The sequence below is a fragment of the Sinocyclocheilus grahami genome, unplaced genomic scaffold (genome assembly GCF_001515645.1).
Source record: "Sinocyclocheilus grahami isolate Dianchi unplaced genomic scaffold, SAMN03320097.WGS_v1.1 scaffold31.1, whole genome shotgun sequence".
Lineage (NCBI taxonomy): Eukaryota > Metazoa > Chordata > Actinopteri > Cypriniformes > Cyprinidae > Sinocyclocheilus > Sinocyclocheilus grahami.
In genome coordinates, this window is record NW_015505210.1 from 1030872 (window position 1) to 1048762 (window position 17891).

The 17891-nt window shown below is 38.6% G+C and overlaps 2 protein-coding genes across 2 annotated transcripts in view; both read right to left on the reverse strand.

The window, feature by feature from the left end:
- Window positions 1–17891, reverse strand: part of LOC107575789 (receptor-type tyrosine-protein phosphatase zeta-like) — a 76278-nt gene that overhangs the window by 2474 nt on the left and 55913 nt on the right. Inside the window, exons 13-31 of the mRNA XM_016262120.1 lie at window positions 16856–16982; window positions 14991–15031; window positions 12745–14887; window positions 11140–11284; window positions 8812–9107; window positions 8426–8715; window positions 5550–5570; window positions 5312–5408; window positions 5135–5220; window positions 4685–4819; window positions 4185–4319; window positions 3505–3668; window positions 3283–3418; window positions 2969–3115; window positions 2755–2848; window positions 1854–1927; window positions 1638–1766; window positions 1348–1500; window positions 312–454 (exon numbers count right to left, since the gene is read on the reverse strand). Of these exons, the coding sequence (XP_016117606.1) occupies window positions 312–454; window positions 1348–1500; window positions 1638–1766; window positions 1854–1927; window positions 2755–2848; window positions 2969–3115; window positions 3283–3418; window positions 3505–3668; window positions 4185–4319; window positions 4685–4819; window positions 5135–5220; window positions 5312–5408; window positions 5550–5570; window positions 8426–8715; window positions 8812–9107; window positions 11140–11284; window positions 12745–14887; window positions 14991–15031; window positions 16856–16982 (4556 nt within the window). The remainder of the gene's footprint in view (window positions 1–311; window positions 455–1347; window positions 1501–1637; window positions 1767–1853; window positions 1928–2754; window positions 2849–2968; window positions 3116–3282; window positions 3419–3504; window positions 3669–4184; window positions 4320–4684; window positions 4820–5134; window positions 5221–5311; window positions 5409–5549; window positions 5571–8425; window positions 8716–8811; window positions 9108–11139; window positions 11285–12744; window positions 14888–14990; window positions 15032–16855; window positions 16983–17891) is intronic.
- LOC107573566 (receptor-type tyrosine-protein phosphatase zeta-like) lies at window positions 12667–17338 on the reverse strand. Its single transcript, XM_016259998.1, has 4 exons — window positions 17160–17338; window positions 16856–16982; window positions 14991–15031; window positions 12667–14887 (listed from the first exon to the last, which is right to left on the reverse strand). Exons 1-4 carry the CDS (start codon window positions 17289–17291, stop codon window positions 12725–12727), a joined length of 2463 nt encoding a protein of 820 aa, XP_016115484.1. The 5' UTR covers window positions 17292–17338; the 3' UTR covers window positions 12667–12724.

Below are 17891 nucleotides of genomic sequence, written 5' to 3' on the forward strand. Positions count from 1 at the left end.
GCGAGCCGCCCACCTACACGGCATTATTAGGCATCAAAGAAGTTTAAAATTAAAAACTACTTTTCCTACTTAAATACAATAAATCTCACATACTTTAAAACTTTTACTCAAGTAATATTCTAAATGGTGACGTCTTCCAGAGTCATTCTCTGGTAAGATAGCTGTGCTTTTACTTAAGTGTGTCTTTCAAGTACTGTATCCACCACTGCAGACAGCAGACAGTGAGGCAGCTCACTAGTTTCTGGAACAGACATGACATGTCTTTTCCAAGACGCAGTGTGCATCTCCTTCAGGGCCAAGATGCAACTCACTCGTCATGTACGACCATGGGTCCATCTTTGGAGCCGGACTCTTTTTGGACGATGTTGATCAGCTCAAAGACATTACTGATGGGACTGTCTGGGTTTGGCCAGCGTGGAGCCCGGTAATGCTTCACTTCTAAAACAAAATCATCCTGAAAAAAAGAGAGAAAAGAGGTTATAATAAACAAATCCATCATTAAGATGTTTTTAACTACAAACCGTTGCTTCCAGGTAAAATACAAGTCCGTATCACCACTTTCTCCAGTGAAAAGTCGTCTCGTCTGAATCAGGAGAGAAATACGTACAGATCATGCACTGTTTACAAGCCAAAACAGTCTAAACAAATATGTCGGTGGATTTTGATGTGAGAGCAGAACAGTGGATGGACTTTTTCACTGGAGGAAGCGTTAATATGGATTATGGACTGGTATTTTGAAGTGACTTTTTAAAGTTAAAACAACTTGTTGGATTTGTTTATTACAAACAAGCAGCTTTTCGCTTCACATGACATTAATTGATGGACTGGAGTGGTGTGGATTACTGTAATTTTTTTATCAGCTGTTTGGACTCTCATTCTGACGGCACCCATTCACTGCAGAGGATTCATTGGTGAGCAAGTGATGTAATGCTAAATTTAACCAAATCTGCTTTGATGAAAAAAAGTTAACTTTTTTTTAAGTGTGTGTGTGTTTATGATCAATATGCTTCAGCAGATACAGATGGTTTAATGCCAAGCGTGTGAAAAGTACCAGATGTGAATTTTAACAGACTTTCGTCAGCAGCCATTTGCTCCTCCTAATATTTTCCACAATTGTACGGCAGGCACCAGCTGCAATCTTCAAAACAGATGCCTGTGTTCGTGTTTTTGAATGATTCTGGAGAACTGACGCAAAGAAATCACTCATTTACAGCTCTGTGAATCGATTATCTCAGCTTTAGTATGATACCTTCCTTTCAGTGCATTATGGGTAAAATCTCTGATCCTCTTAATGTTGCTAATGTTAGCTGTTGAATCTGATTGGCTTTGCAGCAGATATGATGTTACCTGTGTGGCCTCTAGAATGTAATCCTGCACTATCAACATGTCTTCATTGGACAGGCACACGTGGGTCTCCCCTCGTAACGATACAGAGAACGTCTCGTAGCTGATTGGCTGATCTCTCACAGGCCAGAATATGATTGGCTCGCTGTCTTCTGTCTGGGAATGGAATAAAGAAATGAAAGAGTGAATGAGAGATTAATGAAAGTACAATCGGTTTCATTCAGCACTGGAAGATCGACGGGAAATGTAGGAAATAGGCCTGACGTTATAAAGCAGTTAAAAGCTGTACTGACCGTGCTACTCATGTCCGACAATGAAACAATAACCTGGGCGTTGTGATCCCACACCATCCTCCACAAGTCCTTCACTGTGCTGGGCAAAGGATTCTGGGTAATGATGAACTCTTTGCTCTGCCGATAGCCCTGATATGAATGCATGAATGAGTCTTAATATCAATCTAAATAAGGTTATAAATAGAGGATTGACCGGAGAAACTTTGAATGTCTCACCATGACATATGAGGCATTGATGTAGTCAGACGTCTCTCCTGCTGATGTGGACAAACACACTCTGGATTTCTCCACTGCAAAACACACAACAATCACATGAGAGGACTGAATATCTGTCCATCCATCCATTCCTCTATCCATCAGTCTATTTGTCTATCTATCTGTCTGTCCGTCCAACATCAGTCTTTTCTATCCATCTATCTATCCATCTGTCCGTCCGTCCGTCCAACATCAGTCTTGTCTATCTATCTATCTATCCATCTGTCCATCCGTTCATCCAACATCAGTCTTGTCTATCTATCTATCTATCCATCCGTCCGTCGGTCCAACATCAGTCTTGTCTATCTATCTATCTATCTATCTATCTATCTATCTATCTATCTATCCATCTGTCTGTCCGTCCAACATCAGTCTTGTCTATCTATCCATCGGTCCATCCGTTCGTCCAACATCAGTCTTGTCTATCTGTCCATCCGTTCGTCCAACATCAGTCTTGTCTATCTATCCATCTATCCGTCCAACATTAGTCTTGTCTATCTAAAGAAATTACAGACTATATCTGTCATAGACACAGATATCTATCTATCTATCTATCTATCTATCTATCTATCTATCTATCTATCTGTCTGTCCGTCCGTCTTTATCAATCTATCTATCTGTCTGTCCATCAGTCTTGCTATCTAAATAACAGACTATATCTGTCATAGACACTGATATCCATCTATCTGTCTGTCATCTATCTATCTATCTATCTGTCTGTCTGTCTGTCTGTCCAACATCAGTCTTGTCTGTCTATCTATCTATCTATCTATCCGTCCGTCCGTCCGTCTGTCCAACATCAGTCTCATCTAACCATCTAACATAAAATAATGAACAGATAATGAAAAATAACAATAAACACCAGGAATCAGAGAGCAGCTCCTGTTCTTTGTTCTGTTGCAGTCATTCAGGGCACTGCTGTAATCATTCTGTTTGGCATTCGACTGGCACACCAACTGCAATGACAAGGTCATTGTCATGTATATCAGGTTACATTATTCAACTACAACTGTGCTGATACAAATACTTCCAGCTGTGCTCTTCAGAAATCACTAAAGAACTGAGAGCTCACTTACTTTAAACTGCTTTTCCAGCTGTGTCTTACATGAGGCCCCTGGGGTTAGGAGGTTGTTAACATACTGATGAATATGGCTTGATGGCACCTCTGTCTCTTGACTCAAAATGGCCTCTACTAGAGCATCATGGGTAAAGATGTATTGCTCCTGTAAGGGTACCAGAACAACTGATGTTGAGAAGGAAACTTGAGTCCAACTTTGAGATTATATTTTAAGCAACACTAAGGATTGATTAAACAGAAAATAATGTATAATTTTTCTTTATAGAGCAAGTTCTGTGCACCAGCATGAGATTTGAATTGCTGTTCACTCACCTCTGTTTGAACTAGATAGTTCCGTTGTGTACGAATGTGTTTGAGGAAGCCCATAATGTTGACTGTCCCCTGCCCTTTAATCTGTTTTAACATGCTGTCCAACACTATGTAGGTCCCTGTTCGGCCCACTCCAGCACTAAGCACACACAAACACAAACACACGTCAGAAGTGTAAATTATACAATATGACTTTATACGTTTAAAGATAGTCCTGTAGCCCACCTGCAGTGTACAATCATTGGCCCCATGTGGTCTGTTTGAGCTCTAGAGGACTTGTAGACGAATGAAAGCACTGGCAGGACGTACTCAGGTACACCCATGTCTGGCCACTGTGTGTAGTGGTACTGTATTACTGTCCTCTCGTTACTACGACCTCTCTGAGAATCCTAAAAAAAATATCATCAAAATCAAGTACACATGTGATCTATAAACAAGCAAATGTTAACGCAATCCTTAATTGTTTTAAAAAAGAAAGAGTTAAAAATCATGTTAAAAAGTTAAAATTTTAACATTTAATTAATTCAATTAATATTAACAATTTAATATTACTAATATTAAAAACCTAAATGATTGTGTCTAAATAAATGAAAAAATAAATACTAAAATTTAATCTACAATTTTAAAATGCCGAAAGTGAATGTAGGCATTACATCATATGTACAGTATTAAAAATTAAAAGTAATTTTGAGATTTGCTAAAGATTACATTTTTAGAGTGTATTTTAAATATTCACTTTAAGTGAGTTTTAGATTATGGCAAAGGTAGTAAAAATAGAGGAAAAACATTCACAATTAAATATTCAACATCGACCAATACAATACAAATAAACACCAAAAAAAAAAACTCTATTATCAGCCCTTAACTACTATTGTTCCAATATATTGTGTATGCCTACTTGATACCTTCTTTATGCTGGTATTTCTGATGGTGAAGGTTCTCTGGGTGTAGTGCGCGAGGACTTTTGTGCTCTTAACAGTAACCAAAAAACATCCATAGTCTTCCTGGTTCTCCAGAGGCCAGTACTGGTCACACTTCCTCTGAGAAATGGATAAACATTGTTGTGTTCAGGCTGAATGAACCCAAATTTGTTATTGTCTTGTCACCCCAAAATAAAAATGTCATCATTTACATTCTCATCCTCTTCTAAACCAGTACAATTTAGCATTTCCAAAAGAAAAAAAAAAAAAAGAAAAAAAATTATATATATATATACATACATATATATATATATATATATACACATATATATTCTTGTCCATGTGACTTGTGGGCTATATTTCAAGTCTTCTGAAGCCATATGAAAATGTTTCTGATAAGAGAAATCTTTTTTGGGTGAACTATTTTTAAAATGTCAGGCATTACATCAATTAATTTAGGTAGAACCTGCACTAAAATGGCTCACCCTTCCTTTCTCCATGATGTTTGTGATCATAACAATCACTCCCACATTCTGCTCCCACACCATCCGCCAGAAATCCACTGTGCTGGACTTTAAGGGCCCTTGTGCTGCAATGTAGGCTTTCTGTTTGTTAAAACCCTTGTGTAAAACAGAAAGAAGAAACAAATAAAGCTACAGGAAGTAGGGAAGAACAAGTATTCTTAGTTTAAACATTGAAAGAACATCTCAGGCGACACAATATTACAATAGGGGCCCCAAACACTTTCTCACACTCAAAGTGCCACCATGCCTGACCTTTCTATGATCGAATCAATAGCAAATCAGCAGTGCTTTTTATCACTTGTGCTAGTTAAATGGTTACCCTTTGAGGTATTCATGCCTCACTGATTAAATAATGATATAATCATCATGATTTGCCTGGCAACGTTTCTGAGTTCAGTTAAAGTCTCTCACATCCACATAGTTGGCATTTATATAGTCCCCTCCACTTCTCCCATCTTTGTCATTTAGGGGTGCGAGTCGCACTCTGCTGTGGTCATCTAAAGGATGTAATTGAAGATGTAACCATTTTATATCAGTCACAGAAATGTGCATCTAATGCTTGTATTAATTTGTGGCAGTGGTCCTCACAGGCTAAAATGTTGACGTATCGGTTCTTGTTCTTATTGTCTGGATGGCTGGAACAGTCCGTTGTTGTTCCGAGGTCCACGGTGCACGTCTGAACTTCCTAAAAAACACAACCCACTATTCCAACAGTCTGCCATAAAGTGACAACACTAAAGACATAGTCAAAGTGCAAACAAGTGAGCGTCACAAATTCATGCTAAAGCTATCAAAAGCAAACAAATTAAAGGGAGATGTTGCTTACCTCAAAATACTCTTTCAATATCTAATGGGGGAGTGAGAATGCAAAAAGCAATGAAATACAGTAACAAACTGTGCACCAGAAAAACAACACAAAGCAAAAGCACTGACAGCCTGGGTTGGATTCTGCTCATTTTAAGTGTTACTCTACACGTTTCAGGATGCTGATTGGTCAGTAAAGCAAGAAATTACGTCACATTGTGAGATATCGAGTAAGATTGTGAAAGTCACAATTATGAGAAATAAAGTCAAAATTCAAATGAACTTAAGTTGCAATTGGGAAATATAAAGTCACACTGTGCAACAAAGTTGCAATTATGAGAACTAGTCACAGCTGTGAGACATGAAGTCACAATTGTGATAAAGCTGCAATTGTAAAATAAAGTCAGAATTTTGAGATATAAATTCTAGTGGTGTCAAAATTAGCGAGTTAACGCAGGCGATTCATTTTTTCAGTTTAACGCGTTAAAAATATTTAACGCAATTAACGCAGAGGCGGGGCTAGGGTTGGCCACCCCACTCACAACTGCTGCTTCTGTCACTTTTTCTCTTGAGAAGTGCAGAACGACTGAGAACGGGAGACTTTTCAGATGCACGCTCCACTTCACTTCACTTCAGCGCCAGGCGCAAGTCAAGCGAGCGTGGAAACGGTACTGTGCTCGCAGCGCATGATCTTCAATTGCACGCACAAAGGCGCCGGCGCGCTGTATAGCCTGTATCCTTTCATATCAAAGCGTGAAATAAACTACGTGCATGCAATGTCGTGGTCAGTTAAGTCATGAAGTTACCAAAAAGGCGATTAAAGCTGCCTTAAAACTGTGCATGCATGTAATATATTTTATATGAGTCACATTTTAGAACATGTCTCTGAACTGGTTTTCAAAACTGTCCTGGAGCAGCCCAGCACTGCCTCACTCATCTAACACACCCGATTTAACTCGTCAGCTCATTAATAGAGACTTTAAGACCTGAAGTGGGTCAGAAAAGGTAAAAAGAGTTGAGAAAATATGATGTGTGTCAGATCCGTGTCACATTCGTTTCACGTTTCAAAGAAATAACAGCCAAAATAACCTAATAACTAGCTGCTGTGATGTCCATTAATCAAAGGACAAAGAAAAAAAAAAAGAGGAAAAAATAACTTTTATAGCTTTAAGGATTCATCTATATTTAATTTAGAATTTAGCATTTGATAACTTCAATTTCTTTATATTTCCGCTGAAGGGCACAGTTAAATATGACATTTATTATAATGGGTTTATGTGAAGATTGTTTTAAGTTCACTTAAATTAGAGAAATCAGTATTGGTATTATTGATACTGGCCTTCTGTCATAAAAAAAAGATGCCATTCAACAAATATAAAAAAAATATACTTTCTATGTTGTTTGCACATTAATTTGAGTATTGAATATGAAATTATTGCAATATAAAAGTATATTTAAAAACTTGATATTAGCTGGGATTGATCTTGAATAATTTCAGGAAAATGTGTTATTAGTTAATTTTTTTATTCGATTGACAGCACTAATAAAGTCACAATTACAAGAAATAGTCACAATTGTGAAAAAATATGTAATTGTGAGATGTAGTCGCAATTACTGTAGAAGAAATGAAGTTTAATAAAGCTGTAATTCTAAAATATGCTGTAAATTCGCAATTCTAAGAAATAACTGCAATTGTTAAATAAAGTTGCTAAATTGTGAGCAATAAAGTCACAATTTTTAGATATAGTAACAATTACCAGACATAAAGTTGCAATTGTGAGATATAGTTGCAAGTGTGGGATATGAAGTCACAAGAAATAATTGCAATTCTTAGATTACTATGAAACATAAAATTGTAATTGTTAATTGAAGCCACAACTGTGAGAAATAAAGCCGCAATGACAAGAAATAAAGTTCAAATTACGAAAAGTTACAAGGCAAAAACAGGCTTCCACGCAAGCTTTATTTCTTAAATATATTTATAATCTTTTTCTTAAATTTTTATAAAAGCAAAAGTAGAAATATACCCAAATATATAATTATCTGATGACTTGAGATATGTTGAACTTTCAACTGAGGTTTTGGTTTAATGCAGTTAATGATTCCATGCGTTTCTGTTGACTTTTAACAAAGTCAAAATAATAAACGAATACCAGTAAATTTTCAGGAACCTTTTCACTGCTGTATGAATGAACTTAGTGACAAATATCAACTATGATCAATTAAAATGGACAGAATCCAAAGACCTGCTGTCATGGATTGAACAGAACATGCATTCAAAGTCTATCGTTTGTATCAGTGCAGGTGTTTAACGTAACTAGCATGCCACAAAACTCATTACACTAAAATAAACTTTCATTCAGCCTGGACATGACACAAAAAGCAACACAGCTCTCAAACAGAAACTTCTGAAACATATGCATCACTTTTTCATAGGTAGCGCTTATGACAAGAACTAATAAATTAGGTTTACTGTCTCGTTTGTGTCCAATTAAAGCTTGAATTTTTTTTGTGCATGATCTAATGAAGTGTGAATAATTTAATGTTATGGTGAGAATCTACAATCTGACACTGATTGATGTTAATGAATCTGAAATAAGTATTTGACCCCTTCGCAAAACATGACTTAGTACTTGGTGGCAAATTGTAGTTGGCCACCAGGTTTGCACACATCTCAGGAGGGATTTTGTCCCACTCCTCTTTGCAGATCCTCTCCAAGTCATTAAGGTTTCGAGGCTGACGTTTGGCAACTCGAACCTTCAGCTCCCTCCACAGATTTTCTATGGGATTAAGGTCTGGAGACTGGCTAGGCCACTTCAGGACCTTAATGTGCTTCTTCTTGAGCCACTCGTTTGTTGCCTTGGCCGTGTGTTTTGGGTTATTGTCATGCTGGAATACCCATCCACGACCCATTTTCAATGCCCTGGCTGAGGGAAGGAGGTTCTCACCCAAGATTTGAAGGTACATGGCCCCGTCCATCGTCCCTTTGATGCGGTACAGTTGTCCTGTCCCTGTAGCAGAAAAACACCCCCAAAGCTTAATGTTTCCACCTCCATGTTTGACGGTGGGTATGGTGTTCTTGGGGTCATAGGCAGCATTCCTCCTCCTCCAAACACGGCGAGTTGAGTTGATGCCAAAGAGCTCGATTTTGGTCTCATCTGACCACAACACTTTCACCCAGTTCTCCTCTGAATCATTCAGATGTTCATTGGCAAACTTCAGACGGGCCTGTACATGTACTTTCTTGAGCAGGGGGACCTTGCGGGCGCTGCAGAATTTCAGACCTTCACGGCGTTGTGTGGTACCATTTGTTTTCTTGGTGACTGTGGTCCCAGCTGCCTTGAGATCATTGACAAGATCCTCCCGTGTAGTTCTGGGCTGATTCCTCACCGTTCTCATGATCATTGAAACTCCACGAGGTGAGATCTTGCATGGTGCCCCAGACCAAGGGAGATTGACAGTTATTTTGTATTTCTTCCATTTGCGAATAATCGCACCAACTGTTGTCACCTTCTCACCAACCTGCTTGGCGATGGTCTTGTTGCCCATTCCAGCCTTGTGGAGGTCTACAATCTTGTCCCTGACATACTTGGACAGCTCTTTGGTCTTGGCCATGGTGGAGAGTTTGGAATCTGATTGGTTGATTTATTGCTTCTGTGGACAGATGTCTTTTATACAGGTAAAGAGATTAGGATTTTAAGAGAGTGCTCCTAATCTCAGTTTGTTACCTGTATAAAAGACACCTGGGAGCAGAAATCTTGCTGATTGATAGGGGATCAAATACTTATTTCACTCATTAAATGGCAAATCAATTTATAACTTTTTTAAAATGCATTTTTCTGGATTTTTTTGTTATTCTGTCTCTCGCTAAAATAAAATAAACCTACCATTAAAATTATAGACTGATCATTTCTTTGTCAGTGGGCAACCGTACAAAATCAGCAGGGGATCAAATTATTTTTGGAATCTGATTGGTTGATTTATTGCTTCTGTGGACAGATGTCTTTTATACAGGTAAAGAGATTAGGATTTTAAGAGAGTGCTCCTAATCTCAGTTTGTTACCTGTATAAAAGACACCTGGGAGCAGAAATCTTGCTGATTGATAGGGGATCAAATACTTATTTCACTCATTAAATGGCAAATCAATTTATAACTTTTTTAAAATGCATTTTTCTGGATTTTTTTGTTATTCTGTCTCTCGCTAAAATAAAATAAACCTACCATTAAAATTATAGACTGATCATTTCTTTGTCAGTGGGCAAACGTACAAAATCAGCAGGGGATCAAATTATTTGTTCCCTCACTGTATGTTGTCGTCTTATCCACATATGCACTTGAGATTGAACTATAAGCTCAAAAAATAAACTCAAAAACCATATTCAATCTAATCCACAACACGTTTTAACAGGATCACCCAGAGAACTTCCTTAACTGTTTTGTCTAAAACAGTAACTTCTTGGAAGGGATTAGTGACCACAATGAAAAGCGACACAGATTTAACGCTAACGTTTCAAGACGTCCCATTAAGTGCGCATCTGTCTGCTCTCTAAATGAGCACCATGTAGCTACAGATGGACAAGCAGTCATACATGCCCATGTTCTGCTGAGATTGAACCACCCACGGCTGCACTAACAAGACATGAACATGGCTTGGTCGTGTTGAACATAATCACGTGGAGGTTCTTTCTCCAGCCTGGCAGCATGTGTTCCCTGTAGGCCCACAAACAACAGATCAGCGTATCGGAGATTTAATCACCGGTTCCAAGATTACCGATTTAATCTCCTCGCAATCTTCACGGTGTAACAACAAAAAGTCAAACATGAGCAATATGTTGAAGGGGCAAGAGGCACGTTGGAATGAGAAATGTACAATCTTGTGCCACTAAACTGTTTACACTTCTGAGACATTTTCTTAATGGGATTGCCAAAGTTGCTTATTTCACGGTTGGGAATATCTGATGGTAAACAGGATTTCAGACTTCCATCCTGGTGTGGAAGGACCATTTTTACCGCTTTGGTGTGAATTCTGGGCGGTTTCACACACACACACACACACACACACACACACAGAGAGAGAGAGAGAGACCACCGCCACATCATGGTTTGTTTATCTTACTTCCTTTTGAGGTGGTACCTCACCCGGTGGGTGTGAGATTGGGTCTGTGCCCAAGATTAGACCCCCATCACAGACAGACAACACGCTCCTCATGGGGCCACACCACTCCCCCTTATCGACTATTGTTATGATTATGGATTAGTAACAATATGATGGAAATCATGAGCAGCTGTCTCAGAGGAAGTATATTTTTGTTTTCCATGCATCCTGTTCGACTATGCATGACCAATGCCAAAACAGTTAAATGCACAGTAAAAAAAATGTAAAAAAAATAAAATAACCTTGCTTGGGTAACATAAACTGCCTTTATTTGTGTCAAAAAAAATGTATGTAATTTAATTTATTTTTAATGGTCAGCAAGTGTATGCAATATAGAAATAATAAAACAAATGTAAAAAATTACATATATGTTAATTAAAAAAGGAAATGTTTTTTACATTTGTATTACATATACAATTCTATATTAAATAAGATGCTGTTACCCATTGGACTTACCTCCAGTAGATAAAAATGCCAATCAAAACGATGAGACCCAGGAACGTGAGGGTGGAGACCACAGCCAGAGGAATCACAGCCGCCTTCTGGCGCTCAATGCTGCTTGCCAGGCCCACCCGTGACTCATGACTGCTGTTACCAGCATCTATGGGTTAAAAAACACCCTACTCAGATCAGAGCATCATTAGTAATCAATGTTCTTGATGAGAAATGCAGTATCCTATTAGAGATAATTAAACACAAAAAAGACACAGCAAACAAACTCACCTTATAAAATGTTTTTTTTTTCAAGTCAAGTGGAACTATCACATTTCACATAACTTGTAACACAGATCAAGGTTGATCTTACTATAGTACTAAAGTGACATCATTTGCAAACCAGTAGGCCTTAAGACATGCAATAACTGAAACAATGCAAAAACAATGAATGAATATATACAGTATGTAGATGCAATAAAGTACAATTAATGCAGTGGATAATAACAACAACAAAATAGCAGTTTTTGTTAAAGGTGCTAAATCTGCATAAAATGACTAAAAACCACCATTTGTTCTTTAACATATTGAGTTCAAGCTATCAGACACACAGGATATTGACTCAGTTTTTCTTTGATTCTTAAAGACCTTATAATCAGTATGTCGTCTATAAGGATTGATATAGCACCACTTAATCTATTCAATCATAAATGTGTTTTGAGTTGGTCTGACACTAAGAAGCTAAAGAGTTCACAGGTCATGATTCATTGCAGACAGACACGTTAGAGAGATTAATACTTGGCCTAGGACTGTCTGAGATGACCTCGGCATCCCAGCCAAAACACAATGCTGCCCTGCCAGCTGTCACCTACTAGTGACCAAATATAAGAGATTTGCTGCTCTCTGCTGGACAAACAGGGAAATGACTAAGTTCTCTCATGGAAGAAGAATCAAACTGTGCTAACATATCTAAGCCAAATCTTAGCTCAGATGCTATGCCTCCATTCAGTTTAAATTGCTATACAAACATTCTTTCATATAACACTGGATAAATCTACAAATTGAGCCCATAAACACTATAGTAATTGCTAAATATATAACCAGGTATCTTGGATTTGACTTGAGATGGAAAACATGCTGTTGGTATATTTCTGATAACTGATGTGAGCATGCTAATACACATTTTAGCAAATAATTACATGAAGAACATGCAACACAAAAACAGAACACACGGGAATCACATGGGACTAGGAATCAGACACATATTGTGATGATGGGATTGAATTCTAATTAAGATGATGGTTCTTTAGTAGCACATTTTAGCCTAACTTGTCAGAATATTTGATGTATACAATAATTAAGGACAATGCAGTGAGCAAGGTAAGTGAGTTCTTACCTTCCCAGTGAACTACCTTCTACAGAACATTTTCTGGATGAGATTTTAGTTGTATAGGTGACATTTGTGGTTGGTTAAGGCATTCAGAATTTAGGATGGATTAGTTGTCCTTGCAGCAAGAGCTTTCAGATACTTTAAGACTCTTCACTTATGATTCACTGATCAAGCTTCACTGAGCATGTCTAAATCAAGAAGCACCTTCAGGAATGGATGTCAAGAACCGAGAGTTTTACCTTCCACTGGTTCCTCCTCTGAATCCCTCTCAGTGCGCTCTGGAATACTGAAGTCTGAAGAGGTCTCATTATCTGTGAGGTTTTCTCCTGATCCGCTCTCCTCTTCCCCACTTCCTCTTAGAGTCCAGGATGGGCTAGGGCGTAGGGTGACTCTGAACTCGGTAGTTTCACTATCTTTCCCATTCTCACCTTCAAAGTAGAAGGAGGAAGAGTGTTCCTCGTTCCCATCATCCTTCTCTTCAGGAGGTACCTCTGTAGGAGTGGCAGTGGTGATATATGGGACAATACTTTCATCTCCTGATGCTGAGCTCTGGCCCAAATCTAAGTCAAGAGCCCAGCCCGAGGCACTGTTCTCCAGATGTCCATCTGCAGAGTGTGTAGGCATGGAACTGGACTCTGGAGCAGAGGAAAGTGCAACGGTTGGGGGCACCACAGGAGCAACCACAGAGATGGATTCTGGGGCAGAGGTTGGCGCAATAGTTGGGGGCACCACAGGAGTAGGTTTGAATATTAATTCTGCAGTAGAGGTTGGCGCAATAGTTGAAGACCTTACAGGAACAGGTGCTCCCTGGGACTGTCCAGTTGTACTTTGTGCAACGCTGCTGTTGGTGGCTGAAACAGAAATGCTGAGGTCACTAGACGGCATGGTAAAAATGGGAAGAGATGACAAAAAAGCCTCGTTGCGGAGGTCCAAATCTGCTTTGCTGCACAGAAGAGTACCGGCGCTGAAGGTGGACAGAAACGAATGGTGTTCTACAGGACTAGATGGGTCACCCAAGAGACCACTACACGGGGACAGTCCCAAAGTAGAGGAGGGCAGCAGGAAGTTAGAAGAGGCATGCAGAGAGATTTCAATAGATGCACCATTGTCTTGACTAAAGGTAGGAGCTACTATAGATGAATCTACCCACTCTGTCAGCAGTCTAGAGTCACCAACACTACCTGAGAGAGAAGAGTCAGAGTCGAGGGTTGTTGTCATCAGAGAGTAGTCGTTAGAGACAGGAACTGAAGGCTGGAGATGTGCAAAAGAGCTCAGCATGGAGAAAATACTGGGGGACTCAGAGAGGTCATGTTCAGAGCTTGGCTGCATGGAGACCACAGAAGCAGTCACTTCTGGTAACGTTTGAAGGGGAAGAGTACTTCTACACTGGGGGTCAGCCGAGATGGACCCAGACAAAATATCATCATCACCATCATCATCAATACAACCACCACTAGAGACAGGCTCCATGTCTAAATAAGACTCAGAGCTGGTGAGGAATAGGGTAGGGTAGGAAGGGGAAGGGGAGATAGACTGTGCACCACCATACACCAGCTTGGAAACAGTGTATGGGATGTCCCAGTCAGGGATGGGCTCAGACAACACACTGCTTAAGGAATGGGGTGACACAGGACTTGCATGCACGTAGGACAAAGTGTCAGATACAGAGGGGGCATACGAAGCACTCTCACCATTAAACACTGGTTGGGTGGTCTGCGACAGAACAGTGCTGAAAGCATCAGTGGTTGGAAAAGGCAAGTTAGCAGTTGTAGGCCACAGAGGGACCTCTGGGGGGAAGGTAGAGGAAGTTGATTCCACTGGGATTTCAGGCAATGGTGCTACAGTCACTGAACTCTCCCCATAGCTGTGTGAGTCGGTTACAGGTTGAGTCACTTCCTCAACTTCCGAAATGTATATCGAAGGTGATGTTACAAATGTTTTAAGGGTTATGCTTTTTTCAAGGGTTCTGCTTGTTTCAGGGGTGACGCTTGTTTCAGGGGTGATGCTTGTTGGGGAATCTGTGAAGGTATTGCTTTGGCCATCAGACTCTGAGGATACACCTGCTACAATGCTAGAACCATCTGGTTTAGTGGTATGTATATCCACAACAAAACTGGTGGCTATGGTTGCCGGGATGGTAGGTTTGTCTGTGTATTTCAGAGTAGGTTTATCTGTGTATACTGCTGGAAAATAATGATCATGAGTCTTCTGGGAGTCTTCTACTGAGAGTCTTCTTTCATGAGTCCTTGGTGTCGTCTTAATGACTGGATGGACCGGGCGCTCTGTTTTAGTAACTCTTGGGCTGGTTGTGGTGGTTTGGAAGGGATATGGAAGCTTATTTGTGCCAGGTCTGATCAAAAAGGGATTGATGTGATGGTCTTCCTGAAATAGAAGAAAGAGATGGACAGAGAGAGAAGAGGTGTTTAGATTTGTTGTTGAAAAAATAATTTAAATAACTATACACTAAAGTTACATTGACAGTTACCTCTTCATCATATTCAAACGAGTCGGAGTCATTGTCTGTTTCTGAAAATTAACCAGACATAAAATAGTTAAAACACTGTATGAGTAAAAGATTCACATGTCAGCTACAGATAAGTATGTTCTGTATGCTCTTTACAGTTTTTATAACAATGTCTGTGACACTGAAACTAAACCATTCTGGTATTATATTGAACTATTATATAATGAACAGATAATTGGTGAACAGATCCGATAGTGACAATATTTTCAGTCTTTTTACTTAATAAAATAATTCTGAAAACAGTTTCATGTAACATGTACACAAACACACACCTCAGATACATTTGAAAACCAATCAGTGCTTATAATTTCATCCATAATGGACAAAGAAAATTCATGTTTGAGAAACAAACCTCGAAAACACAAATTGGTTTTCAATGTGTATTCAATGACAAACCACGTGCCTTAAAGGGACATTTTTTTGGTATTTGGTATTATCTGTTGCTGTTGAGAGTACTGAGGTTAAGAAGGAAGGAAAGGTAAACCAGGCCACCACCAAATAGAATTTGTTTAGATCACTCTTCAATACATAGAGAACATAAAGGAGCAATATTTGGGTCAGTTTTTGATCACACATTATATCACACGACAGGCGAGTTTGGACACCTTCATGCATTATAAATCCTCCCAGCACACAGAGATAGAGAGAGCTTTCAATTTCTTGCAGGCTCTTACCTGTCATGGGATCAAACTCAGTGACATAAAATGGTGGAAAAGACTCCAGAGATTTCGTGATATGTGGACAAGATCGGTTTGTGAAGCATGGAAACATTAAAAGGTAGAAGATGTATGATTTTATCAGATAGATCGACCCCACTTCACTGATGTAAACCCAATCAACTCTCAAACACGTTGTGACTTGTTTGATTGGAAAATGACAACACATATATCCATAGACACTGAAATATTATGACAGGGATTCTCAGAGAGACAGATAAGTTTATTATAAATCAGTAAGCAAAATACAGACCCAACATTCCAAAGAATTATAAAAGAACACAAAAAAAACACAAAATGAGTATTTGTGAGAGACAGAAAAACATCAGTAAATAGAAGGAAATTCAAAATGCAAATAGTGACGACAAAGTATAAGATAGACAGAGAATAAGAGGAAAATCCTTCGAGACAACATGCATAAGAATACTGACAAAGACAAAAAGTCTACCTAAATCCAGAAGCTGTAAGCAATTTTAAATTCCATTCACAGTTCAAATTAATGAAAACATTTAAATAAATATGAATAAATTACAACTTTTTATAAGGTAAAATATTCTACTGAAATTGGCAGCAATTTATTAAGTTGTTTTCAAATATGCTATCAGTTTGTGTCAGCCTGATTTAACACTATAGTACCGAACTTTAGTCTGAAAATGCAAATGCGAATACATGTTCATTATGAACATTATGAATGTTTCTAGGTATGCAAATGCAAGTTTGTGTGTTGCTGAAATCCAAAATGTGTCAGAATAGTCTTTAATACCTGGAGAAAACTGTCCATTAGCACAAACTGTATGTTCAATAGGACACATGCTCTTACAATCCATAGGTCAAGCATTCTAATCTATGTTTACATAATCACGTACTGTAAAGTATTTGTCCATCTAAAACCTGTGAAACACTCAAGGACTGTGTCCATTTCTTTATAAGACTTAATGGACACCACACCATTTTCTGGACAAGGTAACTGGTTTGCAAAGGATCAATCTACAGCCTGAAGCATTTGGTTTTTGTCTAACATTTGCAGTAAAACTATAAAACTATGTGGGGCATGAGTGTTGTAAACTCATTCTCCACGGATGCGAGGGCGGCGGGCGCGATTGGTCTTACCAGCATCATCCAGGGGCATGTCCACTGTCAGCTGGTCACTCACTCTGCCATACAGACCATTGGTGCACACAGCAACTACCTGCACCATGTAACTAGTGTTGGCCACCAAGTCCTGAATGATCGCCCCCTAGTGGTTAAAAAAACAAAAACAAACTAAATGAATCACAATTGATTATCAGAACCTGCAATGTTATTCAACTTCTAGAAGGTAAAACATTGAAAGGTGACATTTACAGTGTAGGCCTAATTTTCAAGATGTGTTCATTAATATCTGATATTTATGACAAAAAAGTTAATGAATTACCACATCCTGGTCTCCATCAGTCAAGTACTCTAAGGCCGATTCATCATCGCCCTGGGCCGGCCGGTAAGTGACTGAGTATCTCTCTATGCTCGAGTCATAAACGGCCCGCGGTCTCTCCCAGATCACAAGCATACTGGTGTGATTATTAGGGTTGGCTTGCACATTCTCTGGCTCAGAACTACAAACTATGATAGCAAACACACAAACAAATACTGTTAAAATTAGTCACTCTGGAACTTTTCTTATATTAAACAACAATGAACAGGAAATAATACTAATAATAGAATAATAATAATAATAAATGCCAGATAAAAAGATAACATGGTATCCATAGGTTTCTCTATTGCATTCACTACCGTTTAAAACTTTGGGTTCGGCAAGATTTTTTGATAAGTCTCTTGTGCTCACCAAATTTAAAACATCTGTTTTCTATTTTAATATAATTCCAAATGTAATTTATTTCTGTGATGCAAAGCTGAATTTTCAGCATCATTACTCCAGACTTCAGTGTCACGTGATCCTTCAGAAATCATAATATATGCTGATTTGCAAGAAACATTTCTTATTATTATCAATGTTGAAAACAATTGTGCTGCTTAATATTTTTGTTGAAACTGTGATACAATTTTTTCAGGATTCTGTAATGAAGAGAAAGTTCAAAAGAACATTTATTTGAAATAGAAATCTTTTGTAACATTCTAAATGCATTGGGTCAGATTATGGCAGATTATA